The following is a 20,513-nucleotide window of genomic DNA, read 5'->3' as shown; positions in this document are numbered from 1 at the left end:
ACCCTGGAGATACTCCCTTTCAAGGGAGATATTCTGTTTGGGGAGGACTTAAATAAGATAGTGGCTGACTTGGCTACTGCCAATACTGCCTGTCTGCCAAATACCACTCCTTCTGTGTCGAACGCTAAAGGTACGTCCTTTCGCCCTTCAGGTAAAACAAAAGGTCAGGCGTACCACAAGCTGGCCCGCACTTCCAAACCTGCTAAGCCTAAGCCCAAAAGAGCCTGGGCTGCCCGTCAGCCAGCTTCCAAGACCGATAAGCCTGCCGCAAGACGGGGCAGGCCTCCCCCTGTGGGATCCCAGGGTGGGGGGCCGGCTTCTAGGGTATAGCCAGGAATAGTTGAAGACCACTTCAGATGCCTGGGTACGGGAAGTCGTCACTCGAGGTTATGCCATAGCCTTCAAAAACCGACCCCCTCATCGATTTTGACAGACAGACGTCCCGTCGGACCAGACAAAGGCAAACACTCTGCATTCGGTGGTACAGACCCTCCTGGATACAGGAGTCGTAGTACAGGTGCCTCTTGCTCAGAGGGGCCGGGGGTACTATTCTCCGCTGTTTCTAGTCCCGAAACCGAATGGGTCCTCCCGGCCCATTCTCAACCTCAAGGCATTGAACAGGTTTGTGAAGGCTTCCTAGTTCCGTATGGAAACCTTCCCCTCTATAGTTCTGGCCTTGGAACCTGGGGACTACATGGTCTCCTTGGACATACAGGATGCTTACCTGCATATTCCTATAGCAGCGTCACATCAGCAATACCTGAGGTTTGCTATTGGCAACCTCCATTACCAGTTTCGGGCGTTACCTTTTGGTTTAACAACGGCTCCGTGAGTCTTCACCAAAGTAATGGCGGTGATGACGGTGGTACTCCGCCGTCAAGGGGTCAGGATACTGCCGTACCTGGACGACTTGTTAATCCTGGCAAATTCCCCAGATCGTCTCCTACGTCATCTGGATATGACAGTCCGGTTTCTACAAGCCCACGGGTGGCTCATCAACTGGAAGAAATCCTCCCTGGTCCCTGCTCAGAGTATGGTGCACCTGGGAGCGCTATTGGACACTCACAACCAGCGGTTGTTCTTGTCTCAGGAGAAAGTCCTGAAGCTTCAGGCCAGGATTCGTTGCTTCCTTTCTCGTCAGCAGGTGTCGATAAATTCGGCAATGCAGGTGCTGGGCCTCATGGTCTCAGCATTCGACATTGTGGAGTATGCTCAATTCCATTCTCGCCCCCTCCAGAGGCTGCTTCTAGCCAAGTGGGACGGCCTACCTCACCGGATCAGGTCTCAAATGATCTCATTGACTCCGGAGGTCCGTCTGTCGCTACTTTGGTGGCTCCGGGACCAACAATTGTGCGGGGGCCGTCCCTTCTGGATATCCAACTGGGTCCTGTTGACGACAGATGCCAGTCTAAGAGGTTGGGGCGTGGTGCTGGAGCAACACTCCCTTCAGGGTCGGTGGACCAAGGTGGAATCTCTCCTCTCGATCAACATTCTGGAATTGCGGGTGGTCTACAATGCGTTGAACCTGGCCCAGCATTTAATTCAGAACCGTCCTGTTCAAGTACAGTCGGACAACGCCACCACAGTGGCTTACATAAATCATCAAGGCGGCACTTGAAGCCGTTTGGCAATGAAGGAAGTTTCACGGATTCTACGTTGGGCGGAACGCCATCTACCGGCCATATCGGCAATATTCATTCCGGGAGTCCTGAATTGGGAAGCGGAGTTTCTCAGTCGTCAGGACGTGCATGCCGGCGAGTGGGGCCTCCATCCAGAAGTGTTTCAACTCCTAGTGGAAAAGTGGGGTCTTCCAGATGTAGATCTGATGGCGTCTCGACACAATCACAAGGTTCCGGTCTTCGGAGCAAGGACAAGGGATCCTTAAGCAGCATTCGTGGATGCGCTGGCGGTGCCGTGGAGGTTTCGGCTGCCGTACGTGTTCCCTCCGGTGTCACTCCTGCCCAGGGTAATTTGGAAGTTCAAGCAAGAAAAAGGAAATCTGCTTCTCATAGCTCCGGCGTTACCCAGACGGCACTGGTTCTCAGATCTGCAAGGCCTATCGTCAGAGCGTCCACTTCTACTTCCACAACGCCCAGACCTCCTCGTTCAGGGCCCCTGTGTCTACCAGGAACTAGCCCGGCTGTCTTTGACAGCGTGGCTCTTGAAGCTTCCGTCTTGAGGGCTAAGGGTTTTTCTGAAGAGGTCATTAAAACTATGTTTCGGGCCCGGAAACCGGCTTCTGCTCTGATTTACCATAGGGTCTGGCATTCCTACTTTGTTTGGTGCGCATCTAATAATTATGGCTTTTCTGCAGCAGGGCCTAGATTTAGGCCTGCGTCTGGCCTCCCTCAAGGTTCATATTTCTGCCTTGTCTGTGTGGTTTCAGAGAAAAATTGCGAGTTTACGTGATGTTCATACTTTCACTCAGGGTGTGTTGCGTATCCAACCTCCCTATGTCCCGCCTGTGGCTCCTTGGGACTTGGTGGTTTTGGAGGCGTTGCAGGAGCCACCGTTTGGCTTTCCCTTAAGGTGGTGTTCTTGCTGGCTATTGCCTCTGCTAGAAGAATGTCGGATCTGGGTGCCTTGTCTTGTAGTTCCCCATATCTGATTTTTCACCGTGACCGGGCGGTTCTTAGGACTCGTCCCGGATATTTGCCTAAGGTGGTTTCTTTGTTCCACCTTAATCAGGAGATTGTGGTTTCGGCCTTTGTCTCTCCTGATTTATCTCCCAAAGAGCGGTCTTTGGATGTGGTACGGGCTCTCCGTATCTATGTGAAGAGAACTGCTTCTATTCGAAAATCTGATTCTCTCTTTGTTTTGTTTGGATTTCACAAACGTGGCTGGCCTGTTCACAAGCAAACCCTGGCCAGATGTATTAGAATGGTGATTGCACATGCTTATGCAAGGGCTGGTCTGTCAGCACCTGCTCACATCACAGCCCATTCTACTCGGTCTGTTGGACCTTCTTGGGGCGGCCCAACGTGGTGCGACCCTTGATCAATCGTGCAAGGCGGCTACGTGGTCCTCGGGAAACACGTTCATAAGGTTCTATGCCTTCGATACTGCCACTTCCCAGGATGCTTCCTTTGGATGCCGGGTTCTTGTGCCCGCTACAGTGCGTCCCCTCCCATAAGGAACTGCTTTAGGACATCCCCATTGTCCAATCCTTGTAGAGCCCAGAGTACCCCGCAGCAGAAAACGAGATTTATGGTAAGAACTTACCTGTGTTAAATCTTTCTGCGAGGTACACTGGGCTCCACAAGGCGCCCACCCTGACGCACTTAGCTTCTTTGGGTTGGTATGGCATTAGCCGCTGACACTTCTCCTGTCGTGAGTGAGTGGTGTATGTGGCTACTAACCGTTGTCGTCTCTTTTCCTGCTACTGCATTGGGCTGGTTAACTAAAAACTGAGCTCCTGTGCAGGGAGGCGGGGTTATAGAGGAGGCGGCGCTGTGCATTCTGGGAACAGTCAAAGCTTTGAGCCTGTTGGTGCCTCGGATCAAGATCCTACTCTACACCCCATTGTCCAATCCTTGTGGAGCCCAGTGTACCTCGCAGAAAGAGATTTAACAAAGGTAAGTTCTTACCATAAATCTCGTTTTTATCTTAATAAAAAAGACCACGTTTGTCATCATAAAATGATATACATGCACACAACTTATAGAGACACAGGAAGAATAGTCTTAGCATATAGTGATCAGGCCTGCGGTAGTGCCCTAATCTCCCCCCCCCCAACACACACACACACACACTATTTGAGAGTTGCTAACTAAAGTATTGTGTCGCGAGGCGCAGGGCGGTCGCTTTCTCGGCTTGCCATGGACAACCCTTCTCCAGCCGCCTCCAGGGTCCTCCTCTGCCCTTCACCTGGCAGTGCAAGTTGTTTACCCTAGACGGACCCCTCCTCTAGGACCAGTCCTGTGCCCTTCTCACCCCTCCCACTTCATATGTTCCTGCTCTCTTCCCCCTCAGTTCCCACTTTGTCCTTTCTTTCCCCCTTGCATTCCCCCCCCACCATATATATGTAGATTTCTATCCCTATATATCTGTCAGGTAGGTGGTGTGGTGGGTAACTCCAGCTGCCACTGAGGGGGTAACATTCAGCAAATGAAATTATATCTTGGCTTCCCCCAACTTAAAACATTTTGATGACCCTGCTGATAACAAACCAGAGACCCTTTCACCAAGTCATCTTTCAGAGCTGGAAATAGTGCACTTGTCCTGTACACATAGATAAATTCCCATTGTGGATAGCTTTTGAGAGGATGTAGTCATGTGACCGGCGGTCGTGATTCCGGCAGTCAGAATACCCACTTCAGATGCCGTCAGCCGGAATACCAACTAACAGGAAATATTCCCACTCGTGGGTGTCCACAACACTCAGAGAGAGGGAATAGAACCTGTGGTGAGCGCAGCAAGCCTGCAAGGGGCTATTTTGCGCTCGTCCTCCCTGCCGGCATACTAGCAGCAGGGACCCCAGTGTCGGTATGCTGACCGCAGGTCACCCGACCCCAACCTTTTTTGATACCACCTGGAGAAATGAGGATGCCTCCAGTAGATCATATCGGTTAATTGTGCTGCCAATTAAGTGGAGCCTTATGCAGCAAGTTGTAATCCGTCACATTCCTGTCCTCATACGTAATCATGCTCCATTTTCTGGTCCTATCATTCAGTGCCTGCAATCCATGCAGTTCATATTCACACAGATGACTGTGCATAACAGCAGCTCAGAACTGAATCCAAAAGTTGTTTCCAGGGATTCAGCTTGAAGGACAATCCTTACGCATTTCTCTGTTCTAAACACTGGTGGTTTCGTAGAGTTTATATCGGCTTGAAAAAAAAAAAAATTCCCTATTTTTTCTATTTGTAGTGTGTATGTATATTATTTTCTGAGTAAAATCGTTCACCATGCATAACAAAGTAGCAGTGGCGTTGCTAGATATTTTTCTCTAACGTCCTAGAGGATGCTGGGGACTCCGTAAGGACCATGGGGATAGACGGGCTCCGCAGGAGACATGGGCACTTTAAGAAAGACTTTGGATCTGGGTGTGCACTGGCTCCTCCCTCTATGCCCCTCCTCCAGACCTCAGTTTGATACTGTGCCCAGTGGAGACTGGGTGCTTTCAGGGAGTTCTCCTGAGTTTCCTGTCAGAAAGTATTTTAGTTAGGTTTTTTATTTTCAGGGAGCCTGCTGGCAACAGACTCCCTGCATCGAGGGACTGAGGAGAGAGAAACAGACCTACTTCTCTGAGTTTCAAGGCTCTGTTTCTTAGGCTACTGGACACCATTAGCTCCAGAGGGATTGGTACGCAGGTCTCACCCTCGCCGTCCGTCCCAGAGCTGCGCCGCCGTCCTCCTCGCAGATCCGGAAGATAGAAGCCGGGTGAGTATGAGAAGAAAAGAAGACTTCAGAGGCGGCAGAAGACATCTTGATCTTCATAGAGGGTAACGCACAGCAGTGAAGCTGTGCGCCATTGCTCCCATTCATCTCACACACATCTGTCACTGTAAGGGTGCAGGGCGCAGGGGGGGGGGGCGCCCTGGGCAGCAATATAAACCTCTCCTGTGGCAAAAGTACATATATACATGTACAGCTGGGCACTGTACATGTATATAAAGAGCCCCCGCCATGTTTTTAAGAATTTTGAGCGGGACAGAAGCCCGCCGCCGAGGGGGCGGGGCTTCTCCCTCAGCACTCACCAGCGCCATTTTCTCCACAGCACAGCGCTGATAGGAAGCTCCCCGGACTCTCCCCTGCTTACTCACGGTGACAGAGGGTTTTCAAGAGGGGGGGGGGGGCACAAAATTGGTGCATATACATGCATAAAGGCGCTACTGGGTAAACATTCTGTGTTTTTCCTGGGTCATATAGCGCTGGGGGGTGTGCTGGCATACTCTCTCTCTGTCTCTCCAAAGGGCCTGGTGGGGAACCTGTCTTCAGAAAAGAGTTTCCCTGTGTGTGTGTGGTGTCGGTACGCGTGTGTCGACATGTCTGAAGTTGAAGGCTCACCTAAGGAGGAGGGGGAGTGTATGAATGTAAGGTCTCCGTCGGCAGCGCCGACACCTGACTGGTTGGATATGTGGAATGTCTTAAGTGCTAATGTAAATGTATTGCACAAAAGATTAGACAAAGCTGAGGCTAGGGAAAAGTCAGGGAGTCAAACCATGTCTGTCCCAATGTCGCCGGGACCTTCGGGGTCTCAGAAGCGCACACTATCCCAAATAGTTGACACAGACACCGACACGGATTCTGACTCCAGTGTCGACTACGATGATGCAAAATTACAGCCAAAAGTGGCTAAATGTATTCGATATATGATTATTGCAATAAAAGATGTTTTGCATATCACAGAGGAACCCCCTGTCCCTGACACGAGGGTACACATGTATAAAGGAAAGAAGCCTGAGGTCACCTTTCCATCCTCACATGAGCTGAACGAATTATGCGAAAAAGCTTGGGAAACTCCAGACAAAAAACTGCAGATTTCCCAAAAGGATTCTTATGGCGTATCCTTTCCCGCCAAAGGACAGAATACAGTGGGAATCCTCCCCTAGGGTAGACAAAGCATTGACACGCTTATCAAAAAAAGATAGCGCTCCCATCCCAAGATACAGCTACTCTCAAGGGTCCTGCTGACCGCAAGCAGGAGGTTACCTTGAAGTCCATTTACACACATTCTGGTACGATACTCAGACCGGCAATTGCGTCGGCCTGGGTTTGTAGTGCTGTAGCAGCATGGACAGATTCCTTATCAGCGGAAATTGAGACCCTAGATAAGGATACCATTTTAATGACCCTAGGGCATATAAAAGATGCTGTCTTATATATGAGGGATGCTCAAAGAGACATTAGTTTACTGGGTTCCAGAATAAACGCTATGTCTATTTCTGCTAGGCGAGTGTTATGGACCCGACAGTGGACAGGTGATGCCGACTCAAAGAGGCATATGCAGTTTTTACCTTACAAGGGTGAGGAATTATTTGGAGAAGGCCTCTCGGACCTCGTCTCCACAGCTACGGCAGGTAAGTCTAATTTTTTGCCTTCTGTTCCCTCACAACCTAAGAAAGTGCCTCATTATCAAATGCAGTCCTTTCGTTCAAATAAAAGCAAAAGAGTACGTGGATCGTCATTTCTTGCCAGAGGTAAGGGCAGAGGGAAAAAGCTGCACAACACAGCTAGTTCCCAGGAACAGAAGTCCTCCCCGGCCTCTGCAAAGTCCACCGCATGACGCTGGGGCTCCCCTGAGGGAGTCCGCTCCAGTGGGGGCACGTCTTCGACTTTTCAGCCACATCTGGGTTCACTCACAGGTGGATCCCTGGGCAATAGGAATTGTTTCTCAGGCATACAAGCTGGAATTCGAAGAGGTGCCCCCTCGCCGGTTTTTCAAATCGGCGCTACCGACTTCTCCCCTAGAAAGGGAGATAGTGTTACATGCGATTCACAAATTGTGTCTTCAAAAAGTGGTGGTTGAGGTTCCCCTGCTTCAAAGAGGGAAGGGATACTACTCAACTCTGTTTGTGGTCCCGAAACCGGACGGTTCGGTCAGACCCATTTTGAATTTAAAATCCCTGAACCTTTACTTAAAACGGTTCAAGTTCAAAATGGAATCGCTCAGAGTGGTCATCGCCAGCCTGGAAGGGGGAGATTTTATGGTATCTCTGGACATAAAGGATGCATACCTGCATGTTCCCATATATCCTCCTCATCAGGCGTACCTGAGATTTGCGGTATAGGATTGTCATTACCAATTTCAGACGTTGCCGTTTGGGCTTTCCACGGCCCCGAGGATTTTCACCAAGGTGATGGCGGAAATGATGGTGCTCCTGCGCAAGCAGGGTGTCACAATTATCCCATACTTGGACGATCTCCTCATAAAAGCGAGATCACGGGAGAAGTTGCTGAAGAGCGTATCACTTTCACTGAAGGTGTTACAGCAACACGGCTGGATTCTCAATATTCCAAAGTCGCAGCTGAATCCTACGTCTCGTTTGACCTTCTTGGGCATGATTCTGGACACAGACCAGAAAAGGGGTTTCTTCCGACAGAAAAAGCTCAGGAACTCATGACTCTGGTCAGGAACTTATTGAAACCAAAACAGGTGTCAGTGCATCACTGCACTCGAGTCCTGGGAAAGATGGTGGCATCATACGAAGCCATTCCCTTCGGCAGGTTCCATGCGAGGACTTTCCAGTGGACAAGTGGTCCGGGTCACATCTACAAATTCATCAGTGGATCACCCTGTCCTCCAGAGCCAGGGTATCTCTCCTGTGGTGGCTGCAGAATGCTCACCTCCTAGAGGGCCGCAGGTTCGGCATTCAGGACTGGATCCTGGTGACCACAGACGCGAGCCTCCGAGGTTGGGGAGCAGCCACACAGGGAAGAAATTTCCAAGGTCTTTGGTCAAGTCAAGAGACTTGTCTCCACATCAACATCCTGGAACTGAGGGCCATATACAACGCCCTACGTCAAGCGGAGGCATTACTTCGCGACCAACCAGTTCTGATCCAGTCAGACAACGTCACCGCAGTAGCTCATGTAAACCGCCAAGGCGGCACAAGGAGCAGGGTGGCGATGGCGGAAGCCACCAGAATTCTTCGCTGGGCGGAGAATCATGTAAGCGCACTGTCAGCAGTGTTCATTCCGGGAGTGGACAACTGGGAAGCAGACTTCCTCAGCAGACACGACTTACATCCGGGAGAGTGGGGACTTCATCAGGAAGTCTTCGCGCAGATTGCAAGTCAGTAAGGACTGCCCCAAATAGACATGATGGCGTCCCGTCTCAACAAAAAGCTACAAAGGTATTGCGCCTGGTCAAGAGACCCTCAGGCGGTATCTGTGGACGCCCTAGTGACACCGTGGGTGTTCCGGTCGGTCTATGTATTTCCTCCTCTTCCCCTCATACCCAAGGTGTTGAGAATAATAAGAAAAAGAGGAGTGAGAACAATCCTCATTGTTCCAGATTGGCCACAAAGGACCTGGTATCCGGATCTGCAGAAGATGCTCACAGAAGATCCGTGGCCTCTTCCTCTAAGACAGGACCTGTTGCAACAGGGGCCCTGTCTGTTCCAAGACTTACCGCGGCTGCGTTTGACGGCATGGCGGTTGAACGCCGGATCCTAGCGGAAAAGGGTATTCCGGATGAGGTCATTCCTACGCTAATAAAGGCTAGGAAGGACGTGACGTCTAAACATTATCACCGAATATGGCGAAAATATGTTTCTTGGTGTGAGGACAGGAATGCTCCTACGGAAGAATTCCATCTGGGCAGTTTTCTTCACTTCCTACAAACTGGAGTGAATTTGGGCATAAAATTAGGATCTATTAAGGCTCAGATTTCGGCCTTATCCATTTTCTTTCAGAAGGAATTGGCCTCTCTCCCAGAAGTACAGACATTTGTCAATGGAGTACTGCATATTCAGCCTCCTTTTGTACCTCCGGTGGCGCCTTGGGACCTTAACGTAGTGTTAAGTTTCCTTAAGTCACATTGGTTTGAACCACTTAAAACGGTGGAGTTGAAATATCTCACTTGGAAGGTGGTCATGTTAGCCTTGGCTTCGGCTAGGCGAGTTTCGGAATTAGCGGCTTTATCACATAAAAGCCCCTATCTGGTTTTCCACATGGATAGGGCGGAATTGCGGACCCGTCCTCAATTCCTACCTAAAGTGGTCTCATCTTTTCATATGAACCAACCTATTGTCGTGCCTGTGGCTACGCGTGACTTGGAGGATTCCGAGTCCCTTGATGTGGTCAGGGCTTTGAAAATTTACGTGGCCAGAACGGCTAGAGTCAGGAAGACAGAAGCACTGTTTGTCCTTTATGCAGCCAACAAAGTTGGCGCTCCCGCTTCAATGCAGAGTATTGCTCGCTGGATCTGTAACACGATTCAGCAGGCGCATTCTACGGCAGGATTGTCGTTACCAAAATCGGTTAAGGCCCATTCCACTAGGAAGGTGGGCTCTTCTTGGGCGGCTGCCCGAGGGGTCTCGGCACTACAGCTGTGCCGAGCTGCTACTTGGTCGGGGTCAAACACCTTTGCAAAATTCTATATGTTTGATACCCTGGCTGAGGAAGACCTCCTGTTTGCACAATCGGTGCTGCAGAGTCATCCGCACTCTCCCGCCCGTTTGGGAGCTTTGGTATAATCCCCATGGTCCTTACGGAGTCCCCAGCATCCTCTAGGACGTTAGAGAAAATAAGATTTTAATCCTACCGGTAAATCTTTTTCTTGTAGTCCGTAGAGGATGCTGGGCGCCCGTCCCAAGTGCGGACTACTTCTGCAAGACTTGTATATAGTTATTGTTTACATAAGGGTTATGTTATAGTTTCATCGGTTTTGGACCGATGCTATGTTGTTTTTTCTTCATACTGTTAACTAGATAGTATATCACAAGTTATACGGTGTGATTGGTGTGGCTGGTATGAATCTTGCCCTTTGATTAACTAAAATCCTTTCCTCGTACTGTCCGTCTCCTCTGGGCACAGTTTCTCAAACTAAGGTCTGGAGGAGGGGCATAGAGGGAGGAGCCAGTGCACACCCAGATCCAAAGTCTTTCTTAAAGTGCCCATGTCTCCTGCGGAGCCCGTCTATCCCCATGGTCCTTACGGAGTCCCCAGCATCCTCTACGGACTACGAGAAAAAGATTTACCGGTAGGTTTAAAATCTTATTTTCTCCCCCCAAGCCAAAAAATCCTCTGGCACCCTCCCAACCACCACCCAAAAATGGGTGTGGTTTCATAAAAATGGGTGTGGCTTTGCTGAAAGGGGCGTGGCGTTGCAGGAAACGACTACCTTTTACCCCAGTTTTCCAACCTGCACGATGACACATTGGTGACCACAGGAAAAAAAATAATCCTGATTCATGCCCCTTACATATTATTTGTCATTGTTCCTCCTTATAGTAATGCCCCTTACACATTATGCCACACACTGCAATGGCCTTTAGACATTATGCCACACACTGTAATGCCTGTGACACATTATGCCACACCGCAATGCCCGTTATAAACTATGCCCCACACTGCAGTGTCCCTGAGACATTATACCACACACCATAATGCCTGTGACACATTATGACGCACTCTAATGCATGTGACACATTACGCCAAGCATCACAATGCCCGTTATACATTATGCTACACAATACAATGCCCCTGAGATATTATGCCACATACAATGCCCGTGATACAGTATACCACACACAGTCATGCCTGTGACACATTACGCCATGCATCAGAATGCCCGTTATACATACCACACACTGCAATGCCCCTAAGACATACCGCATACAATGCCCGTGATACAGTATACCACACACCGCAATGCCCGTTATACATACCACTGCAATGCCCCTAACACATTTTCTCTGACGTCCTAGTGGATGCTGGGAACTCCGTAAGGACCATGGGGAATAGACGGGCTCCGCAGGAGACTGGGCACTCTAAGAAAGAATTAGGACTACTGGTGTGCACTGGCTCCTCCCTCTATAACCCCTCCTCCAGACCTCAGTTAGAACCTGTGCCCGGCTCGAGCTGGTTGCACACTAGGGGCTCTCCTGAGCTTCTAGTAAAGAAAGTATTTATTAGGTTTTTTATTTTCAGTGAGATCTGCTGGCAACAGACTCACTGCTACGAGGGACTTAGGGGAGAGAAGCGAACCTACCTGCTTGCAGCTAGCTTGGGCTTCTAGGCTACTGGACACCATTAGCTCCAGAGGGATCGAACACAGGCCCAGCCTCGGTCGTCCGGTCCCGGAGCCGCGCCGCCGTCCCCCTTGCAGAGCCAGAAGCAAGAAGAACGTCCTGGAAATCGGCGGCTGAAGACTCCGGTCTTCATTAAGGTAGCGCGCAGCACTGCAGCTGTGCGCCATTGCTCCCTATGCACACCACATACTCCGGTCACTGATGGGTGCAGGGCACTGGGGGGGGGGGGGGGGGGCGCCCTGGGCTGCAATTAGAGTACCTTACATTGGCAAACAGCACATAATATAGTCTAATAAACTATATATGTGCAAAAATCCCCTGCCATAATATTAATATAAGAGCGGGAGAAGCCCGCCGAGAAGGGGGCGGGGCTATCTTCCTCAGCACACTGGCGCCATTTCCTGGCTCCCCAGGCTCTCCCCTGCAGTTTTCAGGCTCAAAGGGTAAAAAAGAGAGGGGGGGGCACTAAATTTAGGCGCAAACTGTATTTGTATAGCTGCTATAGGGAAAATCACTTTGTGTTAGTGTAAATCCCTGATTATATAGCGCTGTGGTGTGTGCTGGCATACTCTCTCTCTGTCTCCCCAAAGGACTTTGTGGGGTCCTGTCCTCAGTCAGAGCATTCCCTGTGTGTGTGCGGTGTGTCGGTACGGCTGTGTCGACATGTTTGATGAGGAGGCTTATGTGGAGGCGGAGCAGGTGCCGATAAATGTGATGTCACCCCCTGCGGGGTCGACACCAGAGTGGATGGATATGTGGAAGGTTTTACACGACAGTGTCAACTCCTTACATAAAAGGTTCGATGACATAACAGCTGTGGGACAGCTGGCTTCTCAGCTAGTGCCTGCCCAGGCGTCTCAAAGGCCATCAGGGGCTCAAAAACGCCCGCTACCTCAGATGGCAGACACAGATGTCGACACGGAGTCTGACTCCAGTGTCGACGAGGACGAGACTAATGTACATTCCACTAGGGCCATCCGTTGCATGATTACGGCAATGAAAAATGTGTTGCACATTTCTGACATTAACCCAGGTACCACTAAAAAGGGTATTATGTTTGGGGAGAAAAAGCAACCAGTGGTTTTTCCCCCATCAGATGAGTTGAATGAAGTGTGTGAAGAAGCGTGGGCTTCCCCCGATAAGAAACTAGTGATTTCTAAAAAGTTACTGATGGCGTACCCTTTCCCGCCAGAGGACAGGTTACGTTGGGAGACATCCCAGAGGGTGGATAAAGCGCTCACACGCTTGTCAAAAAAGGTGGCACTGCCGTCTCAGGATACGGCCGCCTTAAAGGAGCCTGCGGATAGAAAGCAGGAGGCTATCCTGAAGTCTGTATATACACACTCAGGTACTATACTGAGACCTGCTATTGCTTCAGCATGGATGTGCAGTGCTGCAGCAGCGTGGTCCGATTCCCTGTCTGATAACATTGATTCCCTGGACAGGGACACTATATTGCTAACCATAGAGCATATTAAAGACGTAGTCTTATATATGAGAGATGCACAGAGGGATATTTGCCGGCTGGCATCTAGAATTAATGCTATGTCCATTTCTGCCAGGAGAGTATTATGGACTCGGCAGTGGACAGGTGATGCGGATTCTAAAAGGCACATGGAGGTTTTGCCTTACAAGGGTGAGGAATTGTTTGGGGATGGTCTCTCGGACCTCGTTTCCACAGCAACAGCTGGGAAGTCGACATTTTTACCTCGGGTTCCCTCACAGCCTGAGAAAGCACTGTATTATCAGGTACAGTCCTTTCGGCCCCAGAAAGGCAAGCGTGTTAAAGGCGCGTCCTTTCTGCCCAGAGGCAGGGGTAGAGGGAAAAAGCTGCACCATACAGCCAGTTCCCAAGAACAAAAATCCTCCCCTGCTTCCACTAAATCCACCGCATGACGCTGGGGCTACACTGGTGGAGCCAGGTGCGGTGGGGGCCCGTCTCCGGAACTTCAGCGACCGGTGGGTTTGCTCCCAGGTGGATCCCTGGGTTCTACAAGTGGTATCTCAGGGATACAAGCTGGAATTCGAGATGTCTCCCCCTCGCCGTTACCTCAAATCAGCCTTGCCAGCTACTCCCCAGGACAGGGAGGTAGTGCTGGCGGCAATTCACAAGCTGTACTTCCAGCAGGTGATAATAAAAGTTCCCCTCCTTCAACAGGGACGGGGTTACTATTCCACAATGTTTGTGGTACCGAAACCAGACGGTTCGGTGAGACCCATTCTAAATTTGAAATCCTTGAACACTTATATAAGGAAGTTCAAGTTCAAAATGGAATCGCTCAGGGCGGTTATTGCAGGCCTGGTAGAGGGGGATTACATGGTATCACTGGACATCAAGGATGCTTACCTACATGTCCCCATTTACCCACCTCACCAGGTGTACCTCCGTTTTGTGGTACAGGACTGCCATTACCAATTCCAGACGTTGCCGTTTGGTCTGTCCACGGCACCGAGGGTATTTACCAAAGTAATGGCCGAAATGATGATACTCCTCCGAAAGAAGGGAGTTATAATTATCCCGTACTTGGACGATCTCCTTATAAAGGCGAGGTCCAGGGAGCAGTTGTTGGTCGGAGTAGCACTATCTCAGGAAGTGCTACAACAGCACGGATGGATTCTGAATATTCCAAAGTCGCAGCTGGTTCCTACGACGCGTCTGCTGTTCCTGGGTATGATTCTGGACACAGAACAGAAGAAGGTATTTCTCCCGGAGGAGAAGGCCAAGGAGTTGTCATCTCTGGTCAGAGACCTCCTGAAACCAAAACAGGTGTCGGTGCATCACTGCACGCGAGTCCTGGGAAAGATGGTAGCTTCTTACGAGGCAATTCCATTCGGCAGGTTCCATGCAAGGATCTTTCAGTGGGATCTGTTAGACAAGTGGTCCGGATCGCATCTTCAGATGCATCGGCTGATCACCCTGTCCCCGAGGGCCAGGGTGTCTCTGCTGTGGTGGCTGCAGAGTGCTCATCTTCGCGAGGGCCGCAGATTCGGCATACAGGACTGGGTCCTGGTGACCACGGATGCAAGCCTCCGAGGTTGGGGGGCAGTCACTCAGGGAAGAAACTTCCAAGGACAATGGTCGAGTCAGGAGGCTTCCCTACACATAAATATTCTGGAACTAAGGGCCATTTACAATGCCCTAAGTCAGGCAAGACCCCTGCTTCAAAACCAGCCGGTGCTGATTCAGTCAGACAACATCACGGCGGTCGCCCATGCGGCACAAGAAGCAGGATGGCGATGGCAGAAGCCACAAGGATTCTCCGATGGCGGAAAATCACGTGATAGCACTGGCAGCAGTGTTCATTCCGGGAGTGGACAACTGGGAAGCAGACTTCCTCAGCAGGCACGACCTCCACCCGGGAGAGTGGGGACTTCATCCAGAAGTCTTCCAGCTGATTGTAAATCGTTGGGAAAGGCCACAGGTGGACACGATGGCGTCCCGCCTCAACAAAAAGCTAAAAAGATATTGCGCCAGGTCAAGGGACCCTCAGGCGATAGCTGTGGACGCTCTAGTGACACCGTGGGTGTACCAGTCGTTTTATGTGTTCCCTCCTCTTTCTCTCATACCAAAGGTGCTGAGGATAATAAGAAAGAGAGGAGTAAGAACTATACTCATCGTTCCGGATTGGCCAAGAAGGACTTGGTACCCGGAACTACAAGAAATGATCTCAGAGGACCCTTGGCCTCTGCCTCTCAGGCAGGACCTGCTACAGCAGGGGCCCTGTCTGTTCCAAGACTTACCGCGGCTGCGTTTGACGGCATGGCGGTTGAACGCCGGATCCTGATGGAAAAGGGCATTCCGGTTGAAGTCATTCCTACGCTGATAAAAGCTAGGAAGGATGTGACAGCAAAACATTATCACCGCATATGGCGAAAATATGTTGCTTGGTGTGAGGCTATGAAGGCCCCCATAGAGGAATTTCAGCTGGGTCGATTTCTGCACTTCCTACAGTCAGGAGTGACTATGGGCCTAAAATTGGGATCCATTAAAGTCCAGATTTCGGCCCTGTCTATTTTCTTTCAAAAAGAACTGGCTTCACTGCCTGAAGTTCAGACGTTTGTTAAGGGAGTGCTGCATATTCAGCCCCCTTTTGTGCCCCCAGTGGCACCTTGGGATCTCAACGTTGTGTTGGATTTCCTAAAATCACATTGGTTTGAGCCACTTCAGACCGTGAAATTAAAATATCTCACGTGGAAAGTGGTCATGCTTTTGGCCTTGGCTTCGGCTAGGCGGTGTCAGAATTGGCGGCTTTGTCCTGTAAAAGCCCCTATCTGATCTTCCATATGGACAGAGCAGAATTGAGGACTCGTCCCCAATTTCTCCCTAAGGTGGTATCAGCGTTTCATTTGAACCAACCTATTGTGGTGCCTGCGGCTACTCGGGACTTGGAAGCTTCCAAGTTGCTGGACGTAGTCCGGGCCCTGAAAATCTATGTTTCCAGTACGGCTAGAGTCAGAAAGACTGACTCGCTGTTTATCCTGCATGCACCCAACAAGCTGGGTGCTCCTGCTTCTAAGCAGACTATTGCTCGCTGGATCTGCTCCACGATTCAACTTGCACATTCTGCGGCTGGACTGCCGCATCCTAAATCGGTAAAAGCCCATTCCACGAGGAAGGTGGGCTCTTCTTGGGCGGCTGCCCGAGGGGGTCTCGGCTTTACAACTTTGCCGAGCTGCTACCTGGTCGGGATCAAACACGTTTGCAAAATTCTACAAGTTTGATACCCTGGCCGAGGAGGACCTTGTGTTTGCTCATTCGGTGCTGCAGAGTCATCCGCACTCTCCCGCCCGTTTGGGAGCTTTGGTATAATCCCCATGGTCCTTACGGAGTTCCCAGCATCCACTAGGACGTCAGAGAAAATAAGAATTTACTCACCGGTAATTCTATTTCTCGTAGTCCGTAGTGGATGCTGGGCGCCCGTCCCAAGTGCGGATTGTCTGCAATACTTGTATATAGTTATTGCTTAACTAAAGGGTTATTGTTATGAGCCATCTGTTCAGTGAGGCTCAGTTGTTATTCATACTGTTAACTGGGTATAGTTATCACGAGTTGTACGGTGTGGCTGGAATGAGTCCTACCCGGGATTCCAAATCCTTTCCTTGTAGTGTCAGCTCTTCCGGGCACAGTTTCCCTAACTGAGGTCTGGAGGAGGGGCATAGAGGGAGGAGCCAGTGCACACCAGTAGTCCTAATTCTTTCTTAGAGTGCCCAGTCTCCTGCGGAGCCCGTCTATTCCCCATGGTCCTTACGGAGTTCCCAGCATCCACTACGGACTACGAGAAATAGAATTACCGGTGAGTAAATTCTTATTCTACCACATACAATGCCCGTAATACAGTATACCACACACCGTCATGCCTGTGACACATTATGCCACACACCGCAATGCCCGTTATATATTATACCACACACTGCAATGCCCCTGAGACATTATACCACATACAATGCTCGTGATACATTATACCACACATCGTCATGCCTGTGACACATTATGACACAAACCGCAATGCCCGTTATACATTATACCACATACCACAATGTCCATGATACATTATGCCACACATCGCAATGTCCGTTATATATTATGCCAAACATCGCAATGTCCGTTATATATTATGCCAAACATCGCAATGCCCATTACACATTAAGCCCTACAGTAAGGCTTCTAATTAATTTTAAATTATCTGATCGTTGCCAAGGGTTTCATGATCTTGGTTCCATGCACGGTGCCAGGGGTTTTCATGCTCAGGGTGTCAGCGCGTTGCCAGAGGTTTTATGCACTGGGTGTCAAGCTCGTTGCCAGGGGGTAATACTCGTTGCGAAAAGTTTCATGCACTGGGTGTCAAGCTCGTTGCCAGGTGGTAATGCTTGTTGCCAGGGATTTCATGCACTGGGTGTCATGCTCGTTGCCAGAGGTTTCATGCACTGGGTGTCATGCTTGTTAATTGTTGCTAGGGAGTAATGCTGCCCGATCCCCCCACCCCTTCCTTCCCGCTGCCACTGAAGGCTGTAGTGAGCCGTGGGCACCGCTGCCCGATTCCCCTTCCCCATTGCTGCCGCCGTGCCAGGGTAGCAAGGTGGCAGGGCTGCAGGGTGCCGCGGCCAGCGCTATGTGCTCCCGCGGGTCCCGGCAGGACCTCTAGCATGTCTCCTCCATGGTGGCGGACATTTTGGAAGGGACATTTAGCAGATTGACATGCGGACGGGTAGTCCGCATGTCAATCTGCTCTGAATCAGCGGCAGCGCCCCCGCAGCACTGCACCTCCAAGCTTCTGCAGTGGCTGCGGGGGTGGGAGTTATCGCACTGCAAAGTAGTCCGTCATTGGATGGTGGCAGTGTGTGATTTCACTTTCTGCCTGCATCTTCTAGTGCTTCCTGAATCAGTGTCACATGAATGAAAAATCACCGTACAGGGTTTCCTTTGAGCAAGAAGTACAGGAACCAGTCACGCAGAAACAGAAAAGAAATGGCCTCCACAATGGACCACCAAGCTATGTTTCACATTCATATAAAATGTCACAATTGTATCTTATAAGTGTCTACGGAAGATGTGTCATTGTACATCTAGCCTCATACACCATGCGGTGTGAGACACCAGGCATAAGTGAGCTGTGGCAAAAGAAAAGTAACTTTACCATAAATGGTAAAAAGAACAGGTGCTGCAACGGAGCTGGTTCTCTAAGCTGCTGTTGGGGGAGGTGATAGTCGGTCACCCCAATGTTGGTAGTTTTCGTTTGTTCATAAGTGAGCAGTGGCATACCTTAGACACTTTTTCTTTAAATTTGCATCTTATATGTACCACAGACACAGTGAAACACTGCTCGGTCTGTACCAGAGACACTGGGCTGCAACTTTACCAGTACAGGAATTAGTGGGGAATGTATTATGGGCCTAATTATGCATCAATCTGAGAAGTGCTGAAATCGCTATTTTCCGTCCTAGTGGGGGATGGGGTGCCGAGGCAGTGTTTTGTAGGCGTCGGGGTGCTGTTCGGGGGGTGCAGCCCGGACAATGCAGGAGTGTCTGGACAGTTGGAGGAGTTGGCGGCTGCAAACCCAAAACATGGCTGCCTGGCGACTGCCTTCACAGCTAGGCTGCGTAGGCAGGTGGCAACTCTAAACATGCAGGCGCTTCGCTGTTTGGCAAGGTGCTCTCAATTTAGTTGGGGGGAAGGGGCGGCAGGACCCAGCATGCGAGGGGCTTTGTCCTCTCCTGAATGGCCTCTGCATTTTAGTGGAATGAGCTGTAGTTACATTTTCGCACAACTACAACTCATGCTGAAACTTATTGTGCGAGTATAACCTTTCCTGCTTTGTCTCTTTAATGAGGCTAAGCAAGAAGCAGCATCTTGGATGCCGAAGCGGGAGTGAAAACTCCCTCTCCGGCAATTGCTGCCAGATCCACCACAGTGCATCAGCCTAGTGCTGATACGTTGTGTCTCCCCAGCTGGCTCCGATGCGCATTCGTGAGATCTTGCTACTCAAACGAGATTTCACATGCAGCCCGGAGGAACAGTGCTGTCCCTGGCTGTGGTGCATGGGCAATGACACCTGCAGCTGTCGAAATTGATAGCTGTAGTTGTCTGAATGGTCAGTGCAACTGACTGTTCAAACATTGCCCAAACATTGCCCTCGCATATCTGCATGCTATCTTTTAGCGTCCCTGTCATTCTACACTCACCGCGACTGTAATACATAGGGGAGAAGCGGTATCAGTGCACATAACATGCCTGATATCACTTCTTCCCCATATCGACGATTCATACATTAACCCCTTAGTTTTAAATATGTACAAAGTTGCAGATGAAGCTCAATGAAACTTTGTGTGAAAAAAAACTATGGCTGCTGTATCACAGCACTGCATATACAGATTCAGACTCATTTGCACACAGATGTACATAGTCGCACATCAGATTAATTAGTGCAGTCTCATTAAGTAGTTTCATTGCTTCCGATTGTTTAATGTGTGCGACTAAGATGCACATTTAAGCGAAAAAGACTTGTGGCCTAAGACAAGACACTTGGGACCTGGCATGCCGAAAAGGGCTGTTTGCTGCAACTGAGGCAAGTGTGTATGAGGACACATCTGTCTTGAAGGAAAGGGGTTAATTGATGGCTACTTCAAGCAACCTTGTTTATTAGTCTTGTTCGTTGCATATACTCTCTGCGGATAGGGACATTTTTACAGTTTCAAACACTCTATAGTTCTTTTATCTTGCATGCTTTGTACTACCTGAATAAATACTGCCATCCTTTATGCTGGCTGAAGGATTTTAGATGTTGCTGGGAGTTAGGGAGCCACTGTTTTACCTACCCCTGCTCTCTTGTTGTAAAGTAGTGTGTCACTCTTTCTTTACCTTCTTTACCACCTGTCCATTCCACGCTTCCCTTTGCTGCGGTCACAGCCGACAAACCCAGAGACAGAGGAGGCCTGCCAGCCTGAACCCAGCTGCACTGATGAGGCGGGGGAGAAGGAACAGCAGCCCATCTCCCAGCTTTCAGAGGTGGAGATCCCCAGTGTGGGAAAGATTCTTGTTAGATCCGATGCTGACGGATATAATGAGGAGGTACAGAGCTTTGGTGCTTGAACCCCAATTATGTTGAACACAGTAGGGTCAGCTTTGCAACACATACTTGGCACTCATATTTTTTTAAATGGATAATTATGATACTTACTTCAATTACAGTTCTCTTCCACACTGCATTGACTGATCCATAAAACACTGTTCAGTTCTGAAACATATGCTACTGGTTAGATATACTCCCACTTCAACCACTACTCTCTTTCATTATTTTTGTGCTGTTTCCATATAT

General features: G+C 49.9%; 1 protein-coding gene across 3 annotated transcripts in view; it reads left to right on the top strand.

Moving 5' to 3' along the window:
• Positions 1-20,513, top strand: part of USP28 (ubiquitin specific peptidase 28) — a 230,216-nt gene that overhangs the window by 172,108 nt on the left and 37,595 nt on the right. For 2 of the 3 annotated variants that reach the window (XM_063943189.1, XM_063943188.1), the window contains exon 19: positions 20,105-20,266. The exons of the other annotated variant lie outside the window; for it this stretch is intronic. In XM_063943189.1, coding sequence (XP_063799259.1) covers positions 20,105-20,266 — 162 coding nt within the window. The remainder of the gene's footprint in view (positions 1-20,104; positions 20,267-20,513) is intronic. 3 annotated transcript variants of the gene reach the window in all.

This window comes from Pseudophryne corroboree, chromosome 10 (genome assembly GCF_028390025.1).
Source record: "Pseudophryne corroboree isolate aPseCor3 chromosome 10, aPseCor3.hap2, whole genome shotgun sequence".
Taxonomy (NCBI): Eukaryota; Metazoa; Chordata; class Amphibia; order Anura; family Myobatrachidae; genus Pseudophryne; species Pseudophryne corroboree.
This window is presented reverse-complemented; position numbering and strand designations above follow the sequence as displayed.